Source organism: Podarcis pityusensis (genome assembly GCF_964106645.2).
Source record: "Podarcis pityusensis genome assembly, chromosome: 10".
Classification (NCBI taxonomy): Eukaryota; Metazoa; Chordata; class Lepidosauria; order Squamata; family Lacertidae; genus Podarcis; species Podarcis pityusensis.
In genome coordinates this window covers 12,581,747-12,605,335 of record NC_138035.1, presented here as the reverse complement: position 1 = coordinate 12,605,335, position 23,589 = coordinate 12,581,747, and the positions used below count along the sequence as shown (strand labels likewise).

Genomic DNA, 23,589 nt, shown 5'->3' with positions numbered 1-23,589 from the left:
GGGTAGATTTTTTTTAGGGAGTTTTAGGGGTTTAATACTCTGAAGAAATAAAGGAGGGGGGACCATTTCAGTTCCAGAACGTTTCTAGAACGTTTCTGTCCTTCGCACCTTCGTTCCACTTTCAAAAGCACATCTTTACAAGTCATAAAAGCATATATACCTATAAAAAGATAGCAAGCTGAATTTGGCAAGCTGCCGTCATATTTCCTTCGCTCCCATGCAACAACAGCACAGACAGAGCCCTACTTAAAAACTAGGACAAAGTCTTAAGACGAGAGGACCACGTTTATTTCAACTGACAGAAGTAACAGCATTGTGGGTCATCAGTGGGGAAGTGTGAAAATTGGCATATAAATAGTTTTAGCACTCTGGAAGGATCCCTTCATGTATATAAAACCAAGTTTACGCCATTTTTAAAGAAGTAAGCAGATTAAATGCTATTCTTAACAACAACAAATTATGAGACACGTTTAACAGCCGTGAAAGATTTAAGTTCCTTCTCAACAGCTTTCATGTATATAAACCTGCAATGGTTTAAGCAATGCATCTAACAGAAAACATATGATAATTCACAATTGCAACGTTTTCCATGCACAAAATAGATGCCCTTATAACTACATACATAATAAAGACATTTCCCCTTATATTCAGGCTGTTAAGAACATGAACCTGCTTCTATTGCACTTAAATCCTGCACAAATGAGCTTGCTGGAACTATTGGGCCTATCTACATGGTCAACCCTACGCCAGTTTCATGGCAGAGTAACTGTCATGGCTTCCCCTCTCAAAGGATCCTGGGAAATGGCAGCCAGGAGTAGAGGTGAATGTTCTGTTAATAAGTCCCTCCCCCTCCCAACCTTGTACAAAACCTCAGCTCTCAGGAGAACGTGTTAAACCAGTCTAAGTACACAGCAGAAATATAGCCCAGAGTAGAAAAGGTGGCTGAAATTTATCGAGAGAAAATGCAAACCTAATCACAGATGGGGCTAATTTCTAGTATTCCAAGAACACTGAAGAAGTTGCTTATCTTTCAGGTTCCAAATTGGTTTATAATTACCTACAGAATGATTTAAATCAAGGAAGGGGGAATTATTTTCTTGGGAAATGCTAGCTTTTGCTATATACTTATTTCAGCCTATGATTTCTAAAAAGAGTAATTGCCAGGATAAACACACAGCTGCAGGTTTCGTTTTGGTGTTTTTTTTCACAAGAAAATCTGTGCCTAGTTCCAAGCAGCCTTAGTGATGAGGAAACTGCAACTTTTCCCAGGTGTTGTTGAACTCCAACTCCCATCATCCCTTGCTTGTGCTGGCAGGGGCTGATGGGAGTTGGAGTCCAGCAATGTCCAGAGTGCCACAGGTCCCCCTCATCCATCTCTGCCTTCAGTTGAAAGTAGATGATTATTTTGCATATGCTCACCAGGAGCGATGCAACCTTGGGCAGACAGAAGACTCAGTCAGGAGGCCAATGAAAATATATCTATCTATCTATCTATCTATCTATCTATCTATCTATCTATCTATGACAGGTGGCAGGTGCAGGGAAAAATAACTTCCCTAATGGCTCATCTAGCCCATGACTGAGGGATCTCTTTGTATGTGGCATTTGTGTTAAGTTGTGGGTGAACATATCAGACGACACAGCGATTCTTCAAACAGCTCTTGTTTATTCACAGGCCAGGACAGAACTGAACTGAAGGTTTCAGTCAGCCTGCTTATATAGAGCTCCACTACAATGTAACTGTAACAATTTTCTAAAACTATCCAATCACTGAACGTCACTTTCGATCCCTTATTTGCATAACTATCTACAGTATCCCCCTGCTGGCCCAGGGTGAGAACTTCAGTACATAACAATTCGTGTTCATGGTCAATGTAGCAGTGAAGTCCCAACTACTGGTGATAGTGGTAGTACATAGGAAGCTCCCTTATACCGGATCAAACCACTGGTACTGTCTACACTGACTGGCAACAGCTCTCCAGGGTTTAAGGCAGGAAGTCTTCCCAGCCCTACCTGGAGATGCGAGGGATCGAACCTGTGAGGCAGATGCTCTATCATATAGCTGCTCTTCCCACAAGAGTAGCAGGCTTTGCAAAGACCTAAGCCAGAGAACCTGGTGAGATGTTAGAACGGCTGGCAGAGGAGCGTTCCATATGTCAAAGCATGCACAGGTTATTTTCATGCTCCCCAGGCATCATACAAAAACCCGCCTAATATTCTCAACGACAGGTGTTCTGTAGAGCAGTTGGTTTTAATGCTTTCAAGTGCAGTAACGTACCATAAGGCTCCCCCGCAGTTTGAAGTTAATCTGTTCCTGCGGTTCCTGCTGATCCAGGCAAATTTAATCATGCCAAACGACAGTCTGTTTCTGGTCAAATTCACGAAGGGGACTATTGCAGGACAAGGCTAAGATGCTGTCCCCAGCAACAGAAGCAGGGTGGGGCCTGCGCAGCGCAGCAAACCTAGAGCTGCAATTGTTGTTCTGACACGACAGTAGCTTTGATACTGGCCCATTCTGAATTAGCATCAATCAGCAAACGGAATAGGTGGGTCAACAATGTTTCAGTTTACACCATTATCGCCTGAAGGGAAGGTACTTTTTTTACCTTAAAGCACCCAAAAGTGCTAGCTACATCATCCAGTTTTCAGGAAGCATATACTTCTTCGACTGCAAGTTGACATCCTACTTACAATGCCAGTTTTTCCATACTAAGGTGAGGAGACGTCCTGCGAAAGTGAAACATTTCAAAGCTCCAAGGGCTTTCTGGCAGTTCCCTCCCTGTGAGAAGCGAGGTTACAGGGAACCAGGAAGAGGGCCTTCTCGGTGGTGGCGCCCGCCCTGTGGAACGCCCTCCCATCAGTTGTCAAAGAAATAAACAACTATCTGACTTTTAGAAGACATCTGAAGGCAGCCCTCTTAGGGAATCAGATGGGCGGGATATTAATAATAATAATAATAATAATAATAGGCTGAACTGCAATCTTGCCCAGTTTGGCCAGGCAGGATATGAAGCAGCTGGGCTGGATTGGAGTCCTTTATAAACTCTCTCTCTCTCTCTCTCTCTCTCTCCACCCTCAATATGTCCTCTGCAGCAGAAGCAACACTGCTCTGCCAGGAATACTGTGTTGCTTCTAAAGCAAGACTGGCCAGGCTTCCGACTTCTCTAATAATAATTTATTATTTATCTGCCACCCATCTGACCGGGTTGCCCCAGCCACTCTGCCCCAGCTTGCAGGATATTACTAGAACCTCCATTATCCACCAACCAGAGGCTGGTGCAGAATTCAAGGATTCTGAGCCCAGAAATTCCTTCCGAGTTCCAGAACTCAGCTTCATGCAAAAACCCATTTAACAAAAACGTCCATTTACTGACAACACAAAATTCCTTGCCAACCTTCCCAGCTTGCTCAGGCTTTTCTTCAATATAATTTAGGGCAGGATAGTTGAGCAGGCGAGAAGACGTTTTGTTGCTGCTCTCTGGGCACTGGAAATCTTTGTCAGTCTGTTGCAAATCCCCTATATTGTCTCCAGAAATACAAGGTTCCCCCAGACCAGTGTTTCCCAAACTTGGGTCTCCAACTGTTTTTGGACTACAATTCACATCATCCCTGACCACTGGTCTTGTGGGCTACGGATGATGGGAGTTGTAGTCCAAAAACAGTCAGAGACCTAAGTTTAAGAAACCCTGCTCCAGACAAATCAAAATGGAAAAGGGGTGAATTTCTGCCAAAAATTACTTAGGGATTATTATGCATGATTTAAACTCCTGACAATTAGTCTACAGACAAATACATGCATGTGAGAGAGAGAGAGAAAGAAAGAAAGAAAGAAAGAAAGAAAGAAAGAAAGAGTGACAGAGAGAAATGTGACAATCAGAAATAGCAGCTTTATTGTATATTTGACCTCTCCAGTACATTACATTATAAATATATATCCATCCCTATATAGTAATTCAACAGATACATTTCCCCCCCTTATTTTTTGGCTTCATTAACGTAGGAGTCCAAGGAAAACCCATTGCACTCATGACATACTTGACAGCTACTCACATACACACACACAAATACTGCACCATTAAAACTTCATTTAGTACGACGCCCCTTTTTTTGCATCTAGGTCTCCTGTTAATAAAATGCCTTTTTAAAATCCCGCAGAAGACCTCAGTAAGCCATATGACTGGGCATTGTTAAGGAAACCCATGACAAGCACAAGTCCCGTTCTGATATATTTAATCTTTCCTTAGACTGCAGGGGCAAGAGAACAGTCCATTTGATCTCTTCAGAAACCGAGTCCACTGGGGGCGCGATGCTCCCACCATCGCAGAAACCGTCCTTCAACTAGTCTTTGAGAAGCCCAAGTTTCCGCAGCGCCTCTCTCCTAGCCTCTTCCGTAGACCCGCGTCCAGAGAACTGTACAGTTACGCCTTGCGGTCTCAATCCAGACGGTCTGGGCAGCGACCCAGACCTCCTCCTCATTTCCAGGCTGAGGTCCGGTAGCCGGTGGTCGCAAAAGCTCTTGGCGGCATTTTGCCGAGCGGGCTTGCCATCGGGGAGATCAGCATCCGGTTTGACCGTCACTGTTTTGCTCACACTGGGGAAGTGGCTGGTTTCCCTTCTCAAGACGTCGTGGATGTTTCGGTAGCCGTTGGACAAGGGCTGCTCTGGCCTTTTGTCTGTCGGCATGGGAAGATCTGAGGACTGGTCCAGCGGGGCTGGTCCAAGATTTCTGTCCACCAAGCTGAGCCTACTCAGGGCCTCGTGTCTCGCTTGCTCCGACGGCAAATCCCGCAAAGAAGAGCTTCTGCTCTGTCCTGACAAGTCGTGCTTCTGGAGTCTCTCTTCCAGCTCGCTTATGAAGTAGGGCGAGCCGTTGACATTGGCCAACACCCTGGCTTTGCGCTCTTGCACGTTGACGGCAGCTCGGGAGATAGTTTTGCTGAACTCCCTCTCACCAACGTTGGTGATGCTGATGTTGCTGGGGAACCTTTGGGGCTTGGGGGCAGTTGGGGGCGGCAGAGCTTGCTTGAAGGCGGAGAAACGCTCTCTGTTGCGCAGCGGGGAAGACGAGGGCGTGGTCCTCCCCTCCATAGACCTCCCTTCCTTTGGAGAGGCGGGAGAGAAGGGGGTTCCCTCTGCCTGCTTCTCGGATATTTTCTGAGCGATGACGAGTGGGGTTGGGATACAGCGGGCGAGTTTTGGGTGCTGAACTGTGGGCGCGGCAGGAAACACCTCATAGATGGGCAGCGGTGGAGCTGATGGCAACACAGGGAGAGGGGTGGCAGCCTCAGCGCAGGTGTCCTCAACATTATATTTTGGCTTCAGTGTATCTAGTTTCCTAGCCTCCTCTGGGGCTAGAAAAGAAAGGAGAAGGTAGCAGATTATTAGAACCGTTTCCTAGACGTCTGGAACCATGGAAGTGACAGCGTTTGTCAGAGAATTTGTACCCCGTCAGAAGCTTCCATAGAGGGTGGCTAGCAATATTGATCAGTGGTTCCCAAACCTTTTTCAGACACTGTCCCCTTGGTTCCATAAACTCACCCACAGTGCCCCCTACCCTACCCAATAAAAAGCGTTACAGTGGTACCTTGGTTCTCAAACGCCTTGGTACTCAAATGCTGAAAACCCGGAAGTAAGTGTTCCAGCTTTCGAACGTTTTTCGGAAGCTGAACATCCGATGTGGCTGTTGGCTATTGTTTCCTGGGCTCCTGCACAAATCAGAAGCTGTGCCTTGGTTTTTGAACATTTCAGAAGTCAAATGGACTTCCGGAACGGATTACGTTTGGTGCTTTTGTTTTTGCTATTTATTTTGCGTTTTTGTTTCTGAAGCTTTTTCGGTTAATTTGTTTTTGTGACTGTGTCGAACCCAGTTCAGCTACTGATTGACTGTGTGACTGTGGAAATGGATAAAATCCCACCATTCAAACAATGACTACCATCAATGCAGGTAAGAAAAGAATTTAATTTTTATTTTTATCATCTACAATACTGTCTTATTTATTTTATAGTACAGTGCATTGATTATTGCTTTCATTTTATGGATCAATGGTCTCGTTAGATAGTAAAATTCATGTTAAATTGCTGTTTTAGGGGTTGTTTTATAAAAGTCTGGAACGGATTAATCCATCTTGCATTACTTTCTATGGGAAAGCGCGCCTTAAAATGGATTAAGTTTGAGAACGAAGGTACCACTATATTCAGAATAGCGGCTTGCACAGCCCTCTAAGGAAGATAACAACACAATAAAATTCAAAACCATAACAATTAATTTCACATTTATTCAAAATCCAGTTACTCATAAAAATGTAGAGTTGGAAAGGACCTCAAGGATCATCTAGTGCAATGTCTTGCAATGCAGGAATCTCAACTAAAGCATCCATGACAGATGGCCATCCAACCTCTGCCTTACATAAAGATAAAGGTACCCCTGACCGTTAGGTCCAGTTATGGACGACTCTGGGGTTGCAGAGCTCTTATCGTTTTATAGGCCGAGGGAGCTGGTGTTTGTCCACAGACTGCTTCCGGGTCATGTGGCCAGCATGACTAAGCCGCTTCTGGCGAACCAGAGCAGCGCACGGAAATGCCGTTTACCTTCCTGCCGGAGTAGTACCTATTTATCTACTTGCACTTTGACATGCTTTCGAACTGCTAGGTTGGCAGGAGCCGAGCAACAGGAGCTCACCCCGTTGCGGGGATTCGAACTGCCAACCTTCTGATCGGCAAGTCCTAGGCTCTGTGGTTTAACCCACAGCGCCACCCGCGTCCCCTGCCTTACATAATTAAAACTATTTACTTTAATTAAATGGATGAACTTGATCTCATGATATCAGCTTTTCAGAGTCTGATAGTCAGTGACATTTCCAGCACAACAGATTAAAAAAATGCAGTGGTTAACAGAGCACAAAATGATTAAGATGCCCCACCTCCCCACACCCACTCAAAACAAAAAACCCACATTAGCACAATCACCATTACAATTAGCCTGAGAAAAAATGCCCTCCCAGAAACAAGAAGTGATGAAATATTTTTATGCTGTGAACCACCCTGAGATTTACCAATGAAGGGCGGTACAGAAATAAAATAAAATAAAGTAAAATGGAATGAAGACTGCTGTCAGCAGCCACAATTTACGGCTGCCTACTATGCCAAACCATGGAACCGATCCCCCTGCCCCAAGGGTAACCTAGACCTTACTTTGCTCCACAAGAAGGTCACCTCTAGAAGGAGGAATGCAGAAGCCTCTCTTTCTCCTTCTCCAGGAGAAGGTCCACTTTGCTCACTGAGAGCAGACTCACATGCCTATCAATACACTAAACCAGACCCTGCCCCATCCAGTTTTTACCTGGTTCCACGTCTCCGCTAGGATCACAGTCCTGAATGCTGCTTTCCAGCACTGATTGGACCAGATCTATGATGTCTTCAGACTCCGACTGGCTGGACATGTTTTCTTCCATTGACCTCGGAGAGTGGCAGTGGATGCCGCTGTCATGGAGAGCTTGTTCCTCCAAGTCATCTTCCAAGGCATCGATGGTTTCTTCAAAGAAGAGGAGGACGTCTTTTTCCTCGTGAGTGAGGTATTTCAGGGTCTCATCGTCGTCCTGAGGGTCAACAACAGAGAGCGAGGATTTGTGTATATATATATCTATATGTTAAGATACATGTTTCCAGCCAGTCTTCAAACCCGAATCCTGAGCGATTCAGACACAACTCTGCTTCCTTGAAAATGCAACATCTCACCTTCTTCCAACCAAGGTAAGACTCATCTGATTGTGGAACCAATGCGATTGATAGTCTCTGGTCTCAGGCTCCAGTTGCAACCATGTAGAGATTTTTGGATGCCATACATGGTTCACACCCTCCTCAGTTAATCCGTACAACAACCCTATGAGATAGGTTAAGAAGCTGTTCTGGCCCAAGGTCACCCAGTAAGCTTCACGACTGAATGGGGATTTGAACCCCTGATCTCCCAGGCCCTAGTCCAACCCTCTAACCACTACACCACCCTGGCTTCCCAGACTCCTTCTGCATTGGGGCAGCTCTATTAATTAAGTAGGTAAATAAATAGGGGGGAAACAAAATGTCACCTAGAGAGGGATCTGAAATATTTTCCTTGAAGCTTTATTCGTTTTACAGTATTCTGGGTTGTTTCATTTGACGTTTTAACGAGTTTTCAACCGCTTTGAGATTTGTTCTTTAAAATATAGAGCGGTATAGAAATGAAAGGAAATACTAATAATAATAACAACAACAACAGTGAATTTCATAGTGGGGTATGGCGGCTAGGTTGTGGCAACCATAACCTAGGTTCAAGGTGACATTTGGCGATTGGCGCAGTATCTGAGTTTCTAACGCTGCCGGGTCCAACCCTTCTCTGGACACAAAAGGCAACATTACACATTAAAGCAGCCCAATCTCACCGTGAGCAACCAGAAGTTTATACAGGTTGCCAGGAGTTCTCCAGGATTTTAGGCACATGGCATTCCCAGAAAGAGGCTACACTTCAAGCTCTCTGTCATTTATGTGGTTGGATAACATGTGGTTGGATAACAATATCTTTCTATCTATCTATCCTTGACTTAGACAGAACAAAGGAAAACCCCAAGGTTGCTCTCCTTGGAATATATCCTGAAGACGTTGGGTGGAGAGACTATTATTAGCAGGAGGACCTGCTGTTATCTGGAGTTGTAGAACAAACTTGGCTGTCATTAAGTCCTCAAACACCAGCAGGTTCTGAAGAAACCTCCTTCTGAGTCACCACTCGCTTTCCAAAACTGCTTTAGGCCCGAAACCCATGCATAGCAGATCCATCTCAAATTTTTAGGACAAAAAAATTAATAAATGTCTGCTTGAAACAGAAATAAATAAATAAATAAGCTGGGGGTTGGACTATATGGCCCTTGGGGGTCCCCGGCATCTCTACAATTCCATGATTCTATGAAAAGGGGCCTTGGCTGAAGGCAGGGATGCAGCCCTCCTCCAGATGTTTGTTGAAAGTCGTAGCACGCAGAGTCACAGAATCGTAGTTTTGGGAGGGACCTCGAGGGTCATCTAGCCCAACCCCCCTGCAATGTAGGAATCTTTTTGCCCAGTTTGAGATTCGAACCCATGACCCTGAAATAAAGAGTCTGGTGTTCTCCCTGACCACTGACTGTGTCAGGCCCACCACTGGGAAGGAACAAGTGGATTTGTAACCTAGCTAACCCTTCCCCTACCTGGTGCCCTTTGCAAATTACTGGAGTTGGGAGTTTCGATGCTCAGGCACCGATCTAAAATAAGACAGCCACCCTCACCACCGCATGACAGAAAGGGCAGCGCAGCGAGGGTGTCAGAAGGGGGCAGTGCCAGCCCCACCCATGGGGTAAGGTGAGATGCCTTGGGTGGCCAACTGCAGTGCACTCCTTGGAAGCAGGATCTGCCCACTTCTTGGCAGGCCGTCCCCCAGCAAATGCCACATCTACAGTAAAGGTAAAAAGGTAAAGGACCCCTGGATGGTTAAGTCCAGTCAAAGGGGACTATGGGGTTGCAGCGCTCATCTCGGTTTCAGGCCGAGGGAGCCGGTGTTTGTCCACAGACAGCTTTCTGGGTCATGTGGCCAGCAGGACTAAACCGCTTTTGGCGCAATGGAACACTGTGACGGAAGCCAGAGCGCACGGAAACGCTGTTTACCTTCCCGCCACAGTGGTACCTATTTATCTACTTGCACTGGCATGCTTTCGAACTGCTAGGTTGGCAGGAGCTGGGACAGAGCAACAGGAGCTCACTCCGTCGTAGGGATTAGAACCGCCGACCTTCTGATTTGCAAGAGGCTCAGTGGTTTAGACCACAGCGCTACCTGCGTCCCTCACATTTGAAGTAGCCTCTTGGTAAATAGGAGGCACTCCTGGTCTCCTCCCAGCCTTGTTCCCAAGACAGATCTTCACTCACCCCTTCTTTTTTGTGGTTCACTGCAGGTGCCAAATTATCCTTGGCCAGCCCTAAGAGGGGGAGATCAAAGACTCTGCAGGCACCAGAGGATGTTTCCAAGGGCATTATGCTTGAAAACAAGTCCATTACTAGGGCAAAGCCTGAACCAAAAGATTCACATCTTTTGCCCTTAGCAAGGCAGTTCTAAGGGTACATTCTGCGAAGGGAGATCCAAAAATCCAATACTGGCATGGCATTTCCTGCAAATGCAAACATTCTGCCATTTTGCTGCAGTGCAGGTTGAGAACTGTAGCATCTAAGAACTTGAGCTTGACTTTTCCCTCCTCCCTCCTATATTTTTTCCTTGTGTCATGTATTTAACATTTAAGAGGAATTTAAGATTATCTCTGTTTACCCAGGCATTTCATTGCTGAAGGATACAGTTCCTGGCAATCCTGAAATTATTAGCTGTGAGAGCAATTGATTGTTTTTAGAAGGTTTTTAAAAAGACAGTTCAACTGTGTTGTTCTATTACTGACATGTTCGCCACCCTGTGTTCCCTTCAAAGGGAAACAAATAAATACTCTTTTTACATTGTGAGTTGAGTGCTGGGACCATATTAGAACCAATCTTTGTAAGCCACTCTTGTTGGCTAGAGAGCAGTTTATTTATGCTCTAAACTATTTTTAAAATAATAATAATAATAATACACACTACTAAGAAGTAAGGTCTCATTTCAAGAGAAGGCAACTTGCCCCATGCATTTCAGACAGAATTCTGCTCAAACAATTTGCCACCGGAAATCTCTTAATTCCAGGTGAGACTTTAAAACCACTACCATCCATCACTGCAGCACAATTAAGTTGTTCCCACCCACATAAACACTACCTCAAAAAAAAAAAAAAGCATGGCTTACCAAAAAAACAAAACACAAAATCTGGGGCTGCAGCCTAATTAAAGGATTAGAAAAAACGGGAAGAGCAACCTTCCTCACCTCAGCCAAAGACAGCTTTTCCTTACGCATCAGGTGTTTAAGACAAATCACTCAGAAACAGCCGACAATTGTCCCAGGTACAACTCAATTGCGGTTTTAAGTTGCACATTCAGACTTTTAATAGCTGCTCTTAAAGGTATTTTACAAAAGGCAAGGCAGCTGGGTGGAAACTTGCCCTGAGGTAAGTTCAGCTGTGGAATCCTGGCTCACAAATCCCTGTGGATTTGCGTCTTTCGAAGGCGCTGCCCAGCATCTGCCTCATGGCCCCCGCATTTATTTAGCTGAATGTCTCAACCCTGCTGAAAAAAGATTTTGCGTTTACACACTAGACATTTTCTTTGGAACAGGGCTGGGCATCTGTGCCGTCAATTATTTTTTAAAGCCTATGTTTCGTTAAAGGCAGAAGAGGCATATTGAACAACAAACCCGATGTGATAATGACAAAACACAAATCAAATTTAAGTGGTATCGAGAAACAATGGCATTTACCCTATTTTCCGGCATATAAGACGACTGGGCATATAAGACGACCCCCCAACTTTTCCAGTTAAAATATAGAGTTTGGGATATACTCACCGTATAAGACTACCTCTCTTCCAACGCACACCAAATAAAAATTAAAAAAAACAAGTCTCCAGTCCGGCTCAGAAATCCGCTCCACTTCCCAGTGGTTGGCGGCTTCTGGGGCCAATTTTCAAGCGTATTTCTGCCTCATCTAGAGAGCTTGGTGTCCTCTGATTTAATTTGCTGTCGTTTTATCCTTTGGTGGGGAGCTGCTGCTGTAGCCGGCGTATAAGATGACCCCCAACTTTTGAGAAGATTTTCCTGGGTTAAAAAGTAGTCTTATACGCCAGAAAATACAGTATTTTTCAAGTGTGCTGTGACCACAACTGTAATGGTCTCCAGCCCACAGCAGCCTTCCTCAGCTCTGCTCACAGAGTTACGTTTGTGCAGGTGAGGTATTTGAAAAAAGCCACGTAGCCAGTAAATAAATGAACTAAGTCTTTAAAGCAGCATCGTGGCACTTTAAACAGTCATGGCTTCCCCCAAAGAATCCTGGGAAGAACCCTAGTCTCAACCTAACCCACCTCGAAGGGTTGTTGTTTTCCTTGGAGGAAAAGTTGGGGCATCAATGGATAAGAGAGGCAACAACCAGGATGAAAACCAAGCTACCTACCAGTGCCGAACATCTTCTCCTTGGGCGATTCTTTCCGCTCTCCAGGTGATGCTTTTTTTCAAAGCTACTGAACTGGCACTGGGGAGGGATCTCGCAGACCATTCCCGAGTAATCCGACATCACGCTCCTAGGCATCCCACCCAAAAAGGGGGACAGCGCGCTCCTTGAAACGGGGGGGGGGGTGTTTCTCTCGTCAAGCGGTGTGGAGAGATGAGAAACTGCTCACACAAGAAGACTCTTGGGCATCTCTGCACAGGATCGAGAAGGAAGAAAGAGGTGGCTGGTTACGAAAGCCGGACGTCTGGTGGCTCCAATGCTGAAATGAGATTACAAATGATTTCAGTCAGTGGCTCTGGGAGTTTCTGCTAGGCTTCTGCCCAGCTGATGTTCCTGTTAAACCTCCCACCCCAAACATCACACAGAAGAGGCATCGCTCAAGCCATTGCTTTTCATTGATTTCCCCCAACAACTCTGTACTCTACAGAAGTTGCCCACCCCTCATACAAAACCCACAGACCACCCCAGCATCGGTTTAATGTTGCCAGCCCCCCTGGGCAGTGGTATATTCAAAGGCAGGGTAGGAACGCTTCGGATAAATTGTTGGGTTGGCATCGATCTCAAGAGACAATGGAGTGAGCCTCCAGGGGTCAGTCAGTCAGTTTTATTGCACATAGCCAAAGGCTGCCGCAGTGTACACAGAATCATTCAACGATTAAAAGAAAATATACTGGACTGATACAAAAAATATATTATCAAGACATTACCTACTCTAAACAGAGCTATAAAAGTACCTTAATATACAAATTAAGACATTAAACAATAAAGTTTATAAGCTAAAATTATCACATGGCCACTAATATAGTAAAAAATATAGGGGGCCGCCCCGTGGCACAAGGCTAGGCTGTGTGTATGGAGGTCCTGGGTAAGGTAAAGGACCCCTGAATGGTTAAGTCCAGTCAAAGGCAACTACAGTGGTGCCTCGCAAAACGAAATTAATTCGTTCCACGAGTTTTTCGTCTAGCGAATTTTTCGTCTTGCGAAGCACGGTGTCGGAAAAGTTTTGGAAAAGCTTCAAAAATCGCCAAAAACCTCAAAAAAGGCTACCACACCGCGTTCTATGAATTGCTCCCCGAAGTCAAGTCGCAACTGTATTAACGGTGTTAAGAAAAAGGAAACAAACTTGCAAAAAACGCAAGAAGTTTTCGTCTTGCGAAGCAAGCCCATAGGGAAATTCGTCTTGCGAAGCAGCTCAAAAACCGCAAAACCCTTTCGTCTTGCGAGGCATTCGTCTTGCGGGGCACCACTGTATGGGGTGCAGCGCTCATCTCCGCTTTCAGGCCGAAGGAGCCGGCGTTTGTCCACAGACAGCTTTCCAGGTCATGTGGCCAGCATGACTAAACTGCTTCTGGCGCATGGGACACTGTGATGGAAACCAGAGCGCACGGAAACGCCGTTTACCTGGGATGCCCATTTGACAAGACCCCCTCGCAGCCTCACTGATGTGGAAGGCAGAGCAAAATGTTTGGCACCAGCTTGGCTGTAGAAGTTGCCGGAAGGAGGCGTACAAGGCCCCACCCAACCGTCTTAGGGACTCCACTTTGGTTTTTGCGTAGAGTTTATTCATTAGCCTTTTCTTCTCCCGAAGATAGCCTCCTTTCTCACAACATCTAATCTTTGGTACTTGGGCTCGCTTGCTTTCCTCTCCCCTCCTCATCCCTTTTTTCCTTTTGTGTCGTATCTTTTGGGATTGTTTTAAGCCCAAGGGCAGGAACTGCACTGTTTTTTTATTGATTTGTAAGTTGCTCTGACAATGACAAACCTAGACAGCATCTTAAAAAGCAGAGACACCACCTTGCCAACAAAGTCCTGTATAGTTAAAGCTATGGTTTTCCCAGTAGCGATGCGTGGAAGTGAGAGCTGGACTACAAAGAAGGCTGATCGCCGGAGAATTGATGCTTTTGAATTATGGTGCTGGGGGAGACTCTTGAGAGTCCCATGGACTGCAAGAAGATCAAACCTATCCATTCTGAAGGAAATCAGCCCTGAGTGCTCACTGGAAGGACAGATCCTGAAGCTGAGGCTCCAACACTTTGGCCACTTCATGAGAAGAGAAGACTCCCTGGAAAAGACCCTGATGTTGGGAAAGATGGAGGGCACAAGGAGAAGGGGACGACAGAGGACGAGATGGTTGGACAGTGTTCTCAAAGCTACCAACATGAGTTTGACCAAACTGTGGGAGGCAGTGGAAGACAGGAGTGCCTGGCGTGCTCTGGTCCATGGGGTCACGAAGAGTCGGACACAGCTAAATGACTAAACAACAACAACAACAAAGCTGCTCTGGGAGCCTTCCTGGCTGAGAGCAGGGTGCAGAGCTTTTAACAAAATAAACCAACACACACCCAGTTGCCTCCCCAAGCCTTTCAACGCAGCTCCCCAGCAGATGGGGCAACATGCCCCCTCCAACGGCTCACCCAGGGAGTGCCATTCCCACAGGTCTCGAGACCTAGGTCTGAACATTCCCACATTATGGCAATGTGCGATTCCACCCGTTCCCTGCATTTGCTCTTTAAAAATGTCGAAGCAGGGAAGATTCGCAGGGGAAGGAACTCACAACTCCTCCTACAATCTATTTCCCCCACGGGATGCCAAGACGATTGCCTAGGTAACCAGCCGGGGCTCATATTAAAGAGCATCCCTCCGAGATGGAACAGCAGGCTTGCAGGAAAGCTCTCCTCTCGACCTTCAGTCACATTAAAAATTAAAGTTATTCGCAACAGGGCTTAAGCAGTGGGTCGCCGCTGAACTATTATGGAGGTATTAGAAGTGTCTGCGTACAAGGACCAGGATGGGGGAAGACAGGGGCCCTGCTGTGAGGTTTGTGGGGCAGGGGAAGTGGGTCACTTTGCCCCACACTAACCCAGCACTTGAAGCAACAGGCTTTGCTTCGGCACTCCAACCACCCACCCTGTAAAGGTAAAGGGACCCCTGACCATTAGGTCCAGTCGTGGCCGACTCTGGGGTTGCGCGCTCATCTCGCTCTATAGGCCGAGCGACCTGGCGTTTGTCCGCAGACAGCTTCCGGGTCATGTGGCCAACATGACTAAGCTGCTTCTGGCGAACCAGAGCAGCACACGGAAACGCCGTTTACCTTCCCGCCAGAGTGGTACCTATTTATCTACTTGCACTTTGACGTGCTTTCGAACTGCTAGGTTGGCAGGAGCCGGGACCGAGCAACGGGAGCTCACACCGTCGCAGGGATTCGAACCGCCAACCTTCTGATCAGCAAGTCCTAGGCTCTGTGGTTTAACCCACAGCGCCACCCACATCCATCCACCCTGTGGCTACTCACAACTCAGCCCTGCTCACTCCACCGTGCCACTCACGGCTAAGAGGGTTCGGGATCTTAAGCCCGTTTACAGCCACATTCAAGGGCCATACCCAAGGGATGGCTCAGTCAGTAGAGCACGAGGCTCTTCATGTCAAGGCTGTGGGTTCGAGCCCCACGTTGGGCTAAAGATGTCTGCGTGGCTCCCTACCAGAGAAGAATGGCAGATTAAACGGATGGGACTAGGCTGAAATGGCAAAAATGACCGGAAGAATTAGGAATCAGGAAGACCAAAAATTTTAAGAAGGAACGGGGAAGATACATAATTTCCCTTAAAAATCTTGCAAGCAATTAAAATTATTAGTAGGATCGGAATGGTACTTGTAGTTGAATGTTGGACTATGGTTGTAATGGTGATTTAATAGAACTGGATTAATAGAGAAGATGCAGGAGGAAAAAAGTTAACATAAGGACCCACAAAGGGGAGGAGGGAAGTCAATGGGAATTTATGGAATTCTCTTTTTGTTTTGATTGTTTGACGATTGTAAATTTCAAAATCTGAAAATTATTTTTTTAAAAAAGACACCTGCATGTCAAGGGGTTGGACTAGAAGACCTTTGTGGGTCCCTTCCTCCAACTCTACGATTCTAAGATTCAAGGCCATCTTTTCTCTCGCACAGACACAAAATTAATTCCTGGCTAGGAGCTCTCTTGAATGGAGCAATGCATTAGAATGCATTACCTGTGAAACAATACAATTTTTAAAAAGTACAAGAAGCTACATGAAGCAGAAATCACCTAAGCCGGTAGAGCACAGGACTCTTTAATCTCAAGAGTCCTGGGTTCGAGTTCAGCCATGAAACTCAACTGGTGGCCTTGGGCCAATCACTCACTCTCAGCCTCGCCTACCTCTCCCAGGGGTGTTGTGAGGTTAAAATGGAGAGGGGAAGAGAAGAAGGTACACCCGGCTCTTGAGCTCCTTGCAGGTAAGGCAAAGTGTGGATGTATTAAATAAATGAAAGATTACTGTTCAGCTCCTTTTAACCTTCCATTAACGTATTTCACATCCCGCTCTTCCCCATGGGCTCAGGACAGCCAAGAGCATTTCCCACACACCCTAGATGTTGATTGTTCTGTCCCCAAAGGGCCTGCCATCCAAGGCAAGCAAATCTAGCAATAAATGACATTTTGCTCCGGCCAAGATGCAATCTCTCATAAAACAGCTTGTTGCGCCTTCCAGGAAACTGGCATTAAGAGCTTTGCTGAATCAGCAAGTTACTCCCAAGCCTATTTTAAGATGATGCAAGGCAACACTGAATGTTGAAGCTGAAAAAAAGGCAAAATCGGAAGGTGGTCAGCTGAGCATTGTGCTTATTGAAAGGACATGGACTCCCCACCCACCCACCCCCTTTTTCCTTTTTTTTGCGGGGGGACCCTTTTGATTCAAGCCCTGGCTTTAACGGCAGCGAGATCGGTTCTTCCAAACGGGAACTCATCCAAAGATTTAAGATAAGCAACATAGGCTTCAGTGAAACAAATATCGCTGAGTACATTTAAAAATAGATTCTAGTTTGGTGGGAAATGTTTTTGGGTGTGTTTTTGTTTTTAAGAAAGAAAGAAATTGATCAACATTACAAGGACAGGACTATTCCAGAATGACAGCGGTACACACAGAAAGATGTCAGCAAAAATGAACGTTTTATAACTGTGGGAAGCAGGATTCTAGACTAGAAAGACCTTTTGGTCTAATCCGGCATGTTATGTCACTTGGAACAGGGAACAGGGCCACCTTCTTGTCTTTCATTGTGGCCCAATATTCATTCTTGGGGCCTCATCTGCCCCAACAATTGCTGTTGTGGCTTATCCCAAAAAATGTTGGGAATTATAGCTTGGGGAATGCACCAAGGATAAGGGATCCAAAGCACCCCTCATGGAACTACAGTTTCCAGGATTCTCTGGTGAGAGAGAATAATTGTTAAACCAGGCAGGTCCTTAAGGTGTGGTGGTTACACCTAAGGATGCAGGGAGGCATCTTAACTCAAGACCCTTCAGATGTTAGGTAAAGGTAAAGGGACGCCTGGCCATTAGGTCCAGTCGTGACCGACTCTGGGGTTGCGGCGCTCATCTCGCTTTACTGGCTGAGGGAGCCAGTGAACAGCTTCCGGGTCATGTGGCCAGCAGGACTAAGCCGCTTCTAGCGAACCAGTGCAGTGCACGGAAACGCCATTTACCTTCCCACTGGAGCGGTACATATTTATCTACTTGCACTTTGACGTGCTTTTGAACTGCTAGGTTGGCAGGAGCAGGGACCGAGCAACGGGAGCTCACTCCGTCGCAGGGATTCGAACCGCCAACCTTCTGATCAGCAAGTCCTAGGCTCTGTGGTTTAACCCACAGCACCACCCGCGTCCCCTCCAGATGTTGCTGGACTCCAACTCCCATCAGCCCCAGCCAGGATGACCAATGGTCAGGGACGATGGGAGTTGAAGTTCAGCAATATCTGGGTGGCTGCAGGCTCATCTTTAAAGCTATAGGAAAAAAACAATGTATAGGTGTCCACAATTGATGTGCAACAGCAACAGATTGCATCGCAGCGACCTGGCACTGGCCGGAAAGGGGGGCAGGTGCGTAATGGGTTTGTGCGCACTCTGCCATTGCATGCAATTATCCATGGTTGCCTGTATCTTTTCAGCATCATGCTGCCGTGCAGACCATATGACCTATTTTCTCTCCAGCCTTTTGGCTGCAAAGCTCTAAGATCTGACTCAGTTCCACGAGTGCGATTATTGACAGACAAGGCCTATCGAGTTATTTGGGGTTTACTCCCCAAGTGTGCCATGGGACGCAGGTGGCGCTGTGGTCTAAACCACTGAGCCTCTTGGGCTTGCCGATCGGAAGGTCGGCGGTTCGAATTCCCGCGACGGAGTGAGCTCCCGTTGCTCGGTCCCAGCTCCTGCCAACCTAGCAGTTCGAAAGCACGTCAAAATGCAAGTAGATAAATAGGTACCGCTCCAGTGGGAAGGTAAACGGCATTTCCGTGCGCTGCTCTGGTTCGCCAGAAGCGGCTTAGTCATGCTAGCCACATGACCCGGAAAAACTGTCTGCGGACAAACGCCGGCTCTCTCGGCCAGTAAAGCGAGATGAGTGCTGCAACCGCAGAGTCGTTCGCGAGTGGATTTAACTGTTAGGGGTCCTTTATCTTTACCCCCAATTGTGCCAGTCCAGGAAATCAGACAGCAGTCTGGAAAATGCTCACAACACTAGTTATGATGACCAAATTCAATTTGCTCTGGTTTCTGGTCTTTCTGGATTTCCAGGCATAGCTTAGTGTTGAGAGAAGCACTCTTGAGTAAGCAAGCTGTACACAGGCCTGTAGCTAGCTACACACTGCTACACAATGTCATACTGCTTTTATTTTGTAGGATCATAGAACGATAGAGTTGGAAGGAACCCCAAAGGCCATCTAGTCCAGCCCCCTGCAATGCAGGGGTCACAGCTAAAGCTTTCCCGCCTTCGTGTGACCAGTGATGGAAATTCCACAGGTGCATTTTCCGCCTGGCGTGGGTCCAACTGCGACCATGTGGAGATCTCTGGATGCCAGGATAGTGACTTGGGAAAGCAAAAAGTCACTTAGAGAAGGATCTGAAATATTTTCCTTGAAGCCTAAATTTGTTTTTATTCTGGATTGGTTTATTTGATATTTTAATGTATTGGAAACCACTTTGAGAAATGGAATTAGTAATACTAATACTAATACTAATACTAATACTAATACTAATACTACTAATAATAATAATAATAATTCCATTGGTAAAAAAAGGCACCTGGACATTCCATTGTGGTCGCCATAACTTGGCAATTAGATTATATATCTGAGTTTCTAACACTGTGTGTGACCCATAGCTTTCTGCTGAAATCCTGCTACTTTTTATATCACAAACATTATCACATATCAGACATATACACCCCTGCTATAGCATAAGAGTGTCCATCAGAACAGCAATAATATGGCAGTATTATTATTATTATTATTATTATTATTATTATTACAGCTAATAATGCAGAATCATGTGTAGATAGCCCAGTTTGAATCCACCACTGAAACTATTATTGGGTCAGTTACAGGATGCAGAATATTACCTGTCAAAAACAAACCATCCATCTGAAGGAACACTTATTCTTAAAGGGAATCGCAGTTGTCGTTTGGTCGTCTCTGCCAGTCATAATATGCAGTAGAGCTGCCATATGTCCGGGAATCGGGCAGCAGAATGACGTTGGGGCGGATTTTTGCTAAATCGGCAAAATGTCCGGGGGAAACACGGGCACATGGCAGGGGATTTTCACTTTGGGGAATATGGCAGCCCTAGGTAACTGAGTGCCAGCAGCAAGGCCCCATCTTTAAAAATAAATAAATCATATTTTCCACGTGTGCTCTGAGAGCTAACACACTGTCTTGTGTATTTGGGGCTAATTGTTCTAAACATACACAAACACACAGTGGCAGGACTACATCCCTAGCTTAACATCCACCGGGCTCATACCTGTGGCATGCATAGTATGTTAATTACAGGTGAGCTGCCAACTCATTCAGGCCTTCAGGCTGTGGACCAGCTGCCAATGTAGCCTTTGGTGTGAAACGGGGGGGGGGGGGGTGTCACCCCTCCCTGAGTCAGTCAAAGGTCAAAGCTTGGCACAGGCTGCAATTTTGCACCTTGTCAGTTCATCTTGTTTATCCTCTCGACAGGTGTTTTACCTGGCAGAAATTATTTCAGGAACTAAGCTCAACTCCTTCACCTTAGGTGGGGCAGAGATCTCTGAGCGATGTTTCTCAATACGGTAAATTTCCTAGAACTAACTGGAGTTGTAGTTCTTCAGAAAGGCACAAAGTGGTTTTCCTGTAACGTCTCGCTCTAACAAGTATATTGGCTTCCTTTTGGCATACCAGTATCTTCTTCAGGAGAAGAAAAGGCTAAGGAGTATAAACCCTACACAAATCTGGAGCGGAGTCCCTAAGACAGTTGGATGGTGCCTTGTACACCTCCTTCCGGCAACTCCTGTGCCAAACGTCTTTTTTTTTTTTACAATTTGTTTTTTTAAAAAATTTATTTATTTAACATAATTATTACAAAATATAAGCAAAATATTTCAAATACGTCTTTTATATATATATACATATATATTTTAGATAAGCACACACATATAAAAAAAGAACAAAAGAGAAAAAAGGAAGAAAAGAAAAAAGAAAAAGAATAAAGAGAAAAAGAAGAAAAGTTGGAAGAATTTCTTCCAAATTTATCCTACAAATATCGCAATAATAAAATTTCATTGATTGACTTCCGTCGCTTACACTGCACTTCCTATATACATTTTAAGCAAGATTGTATCTGTTATATTCCGTATTTTTCCCATACAATCTCACACAAATATTCTAATCAATAAGTTTTCTTAAATCTATTCTAAACACAACCAATACCTTACATTTAAGGTTTGTCTACATAAATAATCATTTAAACATTTCCATTGTTTCTGGATTATATTTTTTGGTTTTTGTCTTATCAAATCAGTCAACTTTGCTAATTCCAAGTATTTGCATAATTTATTCAGCCAATCTTCTTTTGGTGCCAAACGTCTTGTTCTGCTTTCCTTTGGACCCCATCAGTGAGGCCGAGAGAGGGGTCTTGTCATATGGGCAGCCCAGGACCTCCATACACACTGCCCAGGCTTGCGCCCCGGGGAAGTCTATTTAGTGAAATTTGACTTCACCCCCAGAGGTGCACTCCATTGTCTCCCGAGACGGATGGATGCCAAGAACAACAGACGTGGACCAGACAGTCCTTCAAATATAGGATGCCTTTGAACAGTGGCATGACCTCTATTAGGCAAGATAAGTGGCCACCCTGCTTTTCAATTCACCAAAATGGAGACCACAAAACCAAAAGTGTGCATATCTATGCTGCAACTATGGCTCTGCCCTCCCCCCAGAAATTCACAACAGCCCCAGCATCTTTCAGAGGCATGGCTCAGTCAGGACGGCAGCACTTAGGGTGGATCTACACACAGGGATTAAAAAACACTATGAATAAGTCAGAAATTAAGTCGTTATAACAAAATAAAAAAACGCTATGGAAAATCACTTAGATTTTTTGTTTGCTCCCCAGCGCCATCTGGTGTGGCATTGACTAATGTAGCTGAGTCCCCTGTGTATGTAATAAGACTCGCATATGGTCCAAGATGCAAGCAGTTCAACAGAGCAGCCCATGGGGAAAACAAATCGAGGAAGAGGTTAATTCTGAGGTGCTGAGAAGCAGAATGACCCAGGCAGGCACCGGCAAACAGTCAGCAGGAGGCTGGCAGGTAAGAACCGGACAGCAGAGAGTGTCACAGATACTGCAGAAATCCTGGAATCTTAAGGAGACTGGCAATAGCCTTGGAGAAGCAAATCTTGTCCAACAAGCTCCCGAAACACGTTTTCCAGAGGCAAGTCCAGTGTTTTTACAGGGACAAGGACCAATGGGATGGCTCCCCGTAGCTGCCCAATTCCAGGCCCCGCAATCTCTGGGTTGGGAAGGAGTTTTTTAAAATCCTGGAGGAATTACTGCCCTGTGACTGAGGGTCACTTTGCCAGCTAAGGACTCTGACAAACACATCCACTTGGGAGCATCGCAAATGGTACGCTTTAAGCCTGTTCTCCCTCCTTCCTAAAAGTATTCCATTCCATGACACCATTTCTTCTTGCTGCATTTAATATTCACTCTGAAGGTTCCAAAAAAAGTCTGGTAGCAATTAAAGGCAGGCTTTTCAAGAACTTAGTTAGGCACCAGGAAACTCGGCTGAGCACCACTGTACACTCCTGACTCCTTTGCTCGTTAAGGTAATGTGTTTTGATTGCTCAGATCTATGGTCTGGGAAGCAGACAGGATCTATGCTTCCCTCACTGAGGTCTTCCGGACCTGGCAATGTGTGCTGAACAAATCCCCTATTTAATTGTTTCTACATTATCTAGCCTTTTAATTTTCATCCTCATCCCACTGCCAGCTAATTAAACCAGATTCTGCACGGCCTGTCATCTAAGGATTTTAACGGCGATCAGATAATTCCATTTGATTCTAAAATATCTCCATTTACATTGATTTTCAGCTGGACACAGACCAAGGAAGGTTACAGTATAATTGCCTTGAAAACCTCCACAGCTGAGAGGCAATGCTTTCTAACGGCGTCAGAAATTCAGACATATAAACTAATTGCCTTAAACCTGACTTGCGGTTGCGACAATGGTATGTCTGGGGCCATTCCCCACCCCACCCCAGTGAGGTTTCTTATTATTATTGTTGTTGTTGTTATTATTATTTTTTATTTCACATGTATACCACTTTACATTTTAAAGAGAAAAAAATCTGATGGCAGTTTATAAAACGTTAAAGGTAAAGGGACTCCTGACCATTAGGTCCAGTCGTGACCGACTCTGGGGTTGCGGCACTCATCTCGCTTTATTGGCTGAGGGAGCCAGTGTACAGCTTCCGGGTCATGTGGCCAGCATGACTAAGCCGCTTCTGGCGAACCAGAGCAGCGCACGGAAATGCAGTTTACCTTCCCGCCGGAGCGGTACCTATTTATCTACTTGCACTTTGACGTGCTTTCGAACTGCTAGGTTGGCAGGAGCAGGGACCGAGCAACGGGAGCTCACCCTGTCACGGGGATTCAAACCGCCGACCTTCTGATCAGCAAGTCCTAGAAGGCTCTGTGGTTTAACCCACAACGCCACATCAAATCAAACAACCCAGAGCAAAACAAATCAAGGCTTCTAGGAAAGTATTTCAGATCCTTCTCTAAGTGACATTTTGCTTTCCCCATATTTATTCACTGACTTAATTTATAGAGCTGTCCCATAGCAGAAGTACTGGCTAGGAAGCCAGTGTAGTGGTTAGCGTGTTGGACTAGGGCCTGGGAGGTCAGGGTTTGAATCCCCACTTAGTCATGAAGGGTGACCTTCATAGTCACAGCCTCTTAACCTCACAGGGTCGTTGTAGAGATTAACTGAGGAGGGATGTGAACCATGGACTTCAGGGAGGAAAAAGTGGAATAGAAATGCAATAAATAAGCTGTTCTGCTGACCTGCTTAGGAGAGCTGGAGGGGGCAGCCAGATGGAGATGTCAGTTACCAACAGTGTTAGAAACTCAGATATATGAACTACG

At 45.6% G+C, this 23,589-nt stretch overlaps 1 protein-coding gene across 2 annotated transcripts in view; it reads right to left on the bottom strand.

The window, feature by feature from the left end:
• Window positions 1-266: 266 nt before the first annotated feature.
• The window catches only part of PROSER2 (proline and serine rich 2), a 33,560-nt gene continuing 10,237 nt past the window's right edge, over window positions 267-23,589 (bottom strand). For both annotated transcript variants that reach the window (XM_081023095.1, XM_081023096.1), the window contains exons 2-4: window positions 12,072-12,387; window positions 7,340-7,595; window positions 267-5,351 (exon numbers count right to left, since the gene is read on the bottom strand). In XM_081023095.1, the coding sequence (XP_080879221.1) occupies window positions 4,339-5,351; window positions 7,340-7,595; window positions 12,072-12,206 (1,404 nt within the window). In that variant the 5' untranslated portion in view covers window positions 12,207-12,387 and the 3' untranslated portion in view covers window positions 267-4,338. The remainder of the gene's footprint in view (window positions 5,352-7,339; window positions 7,596-12,071; window positions 12,388-23,589) is intronic.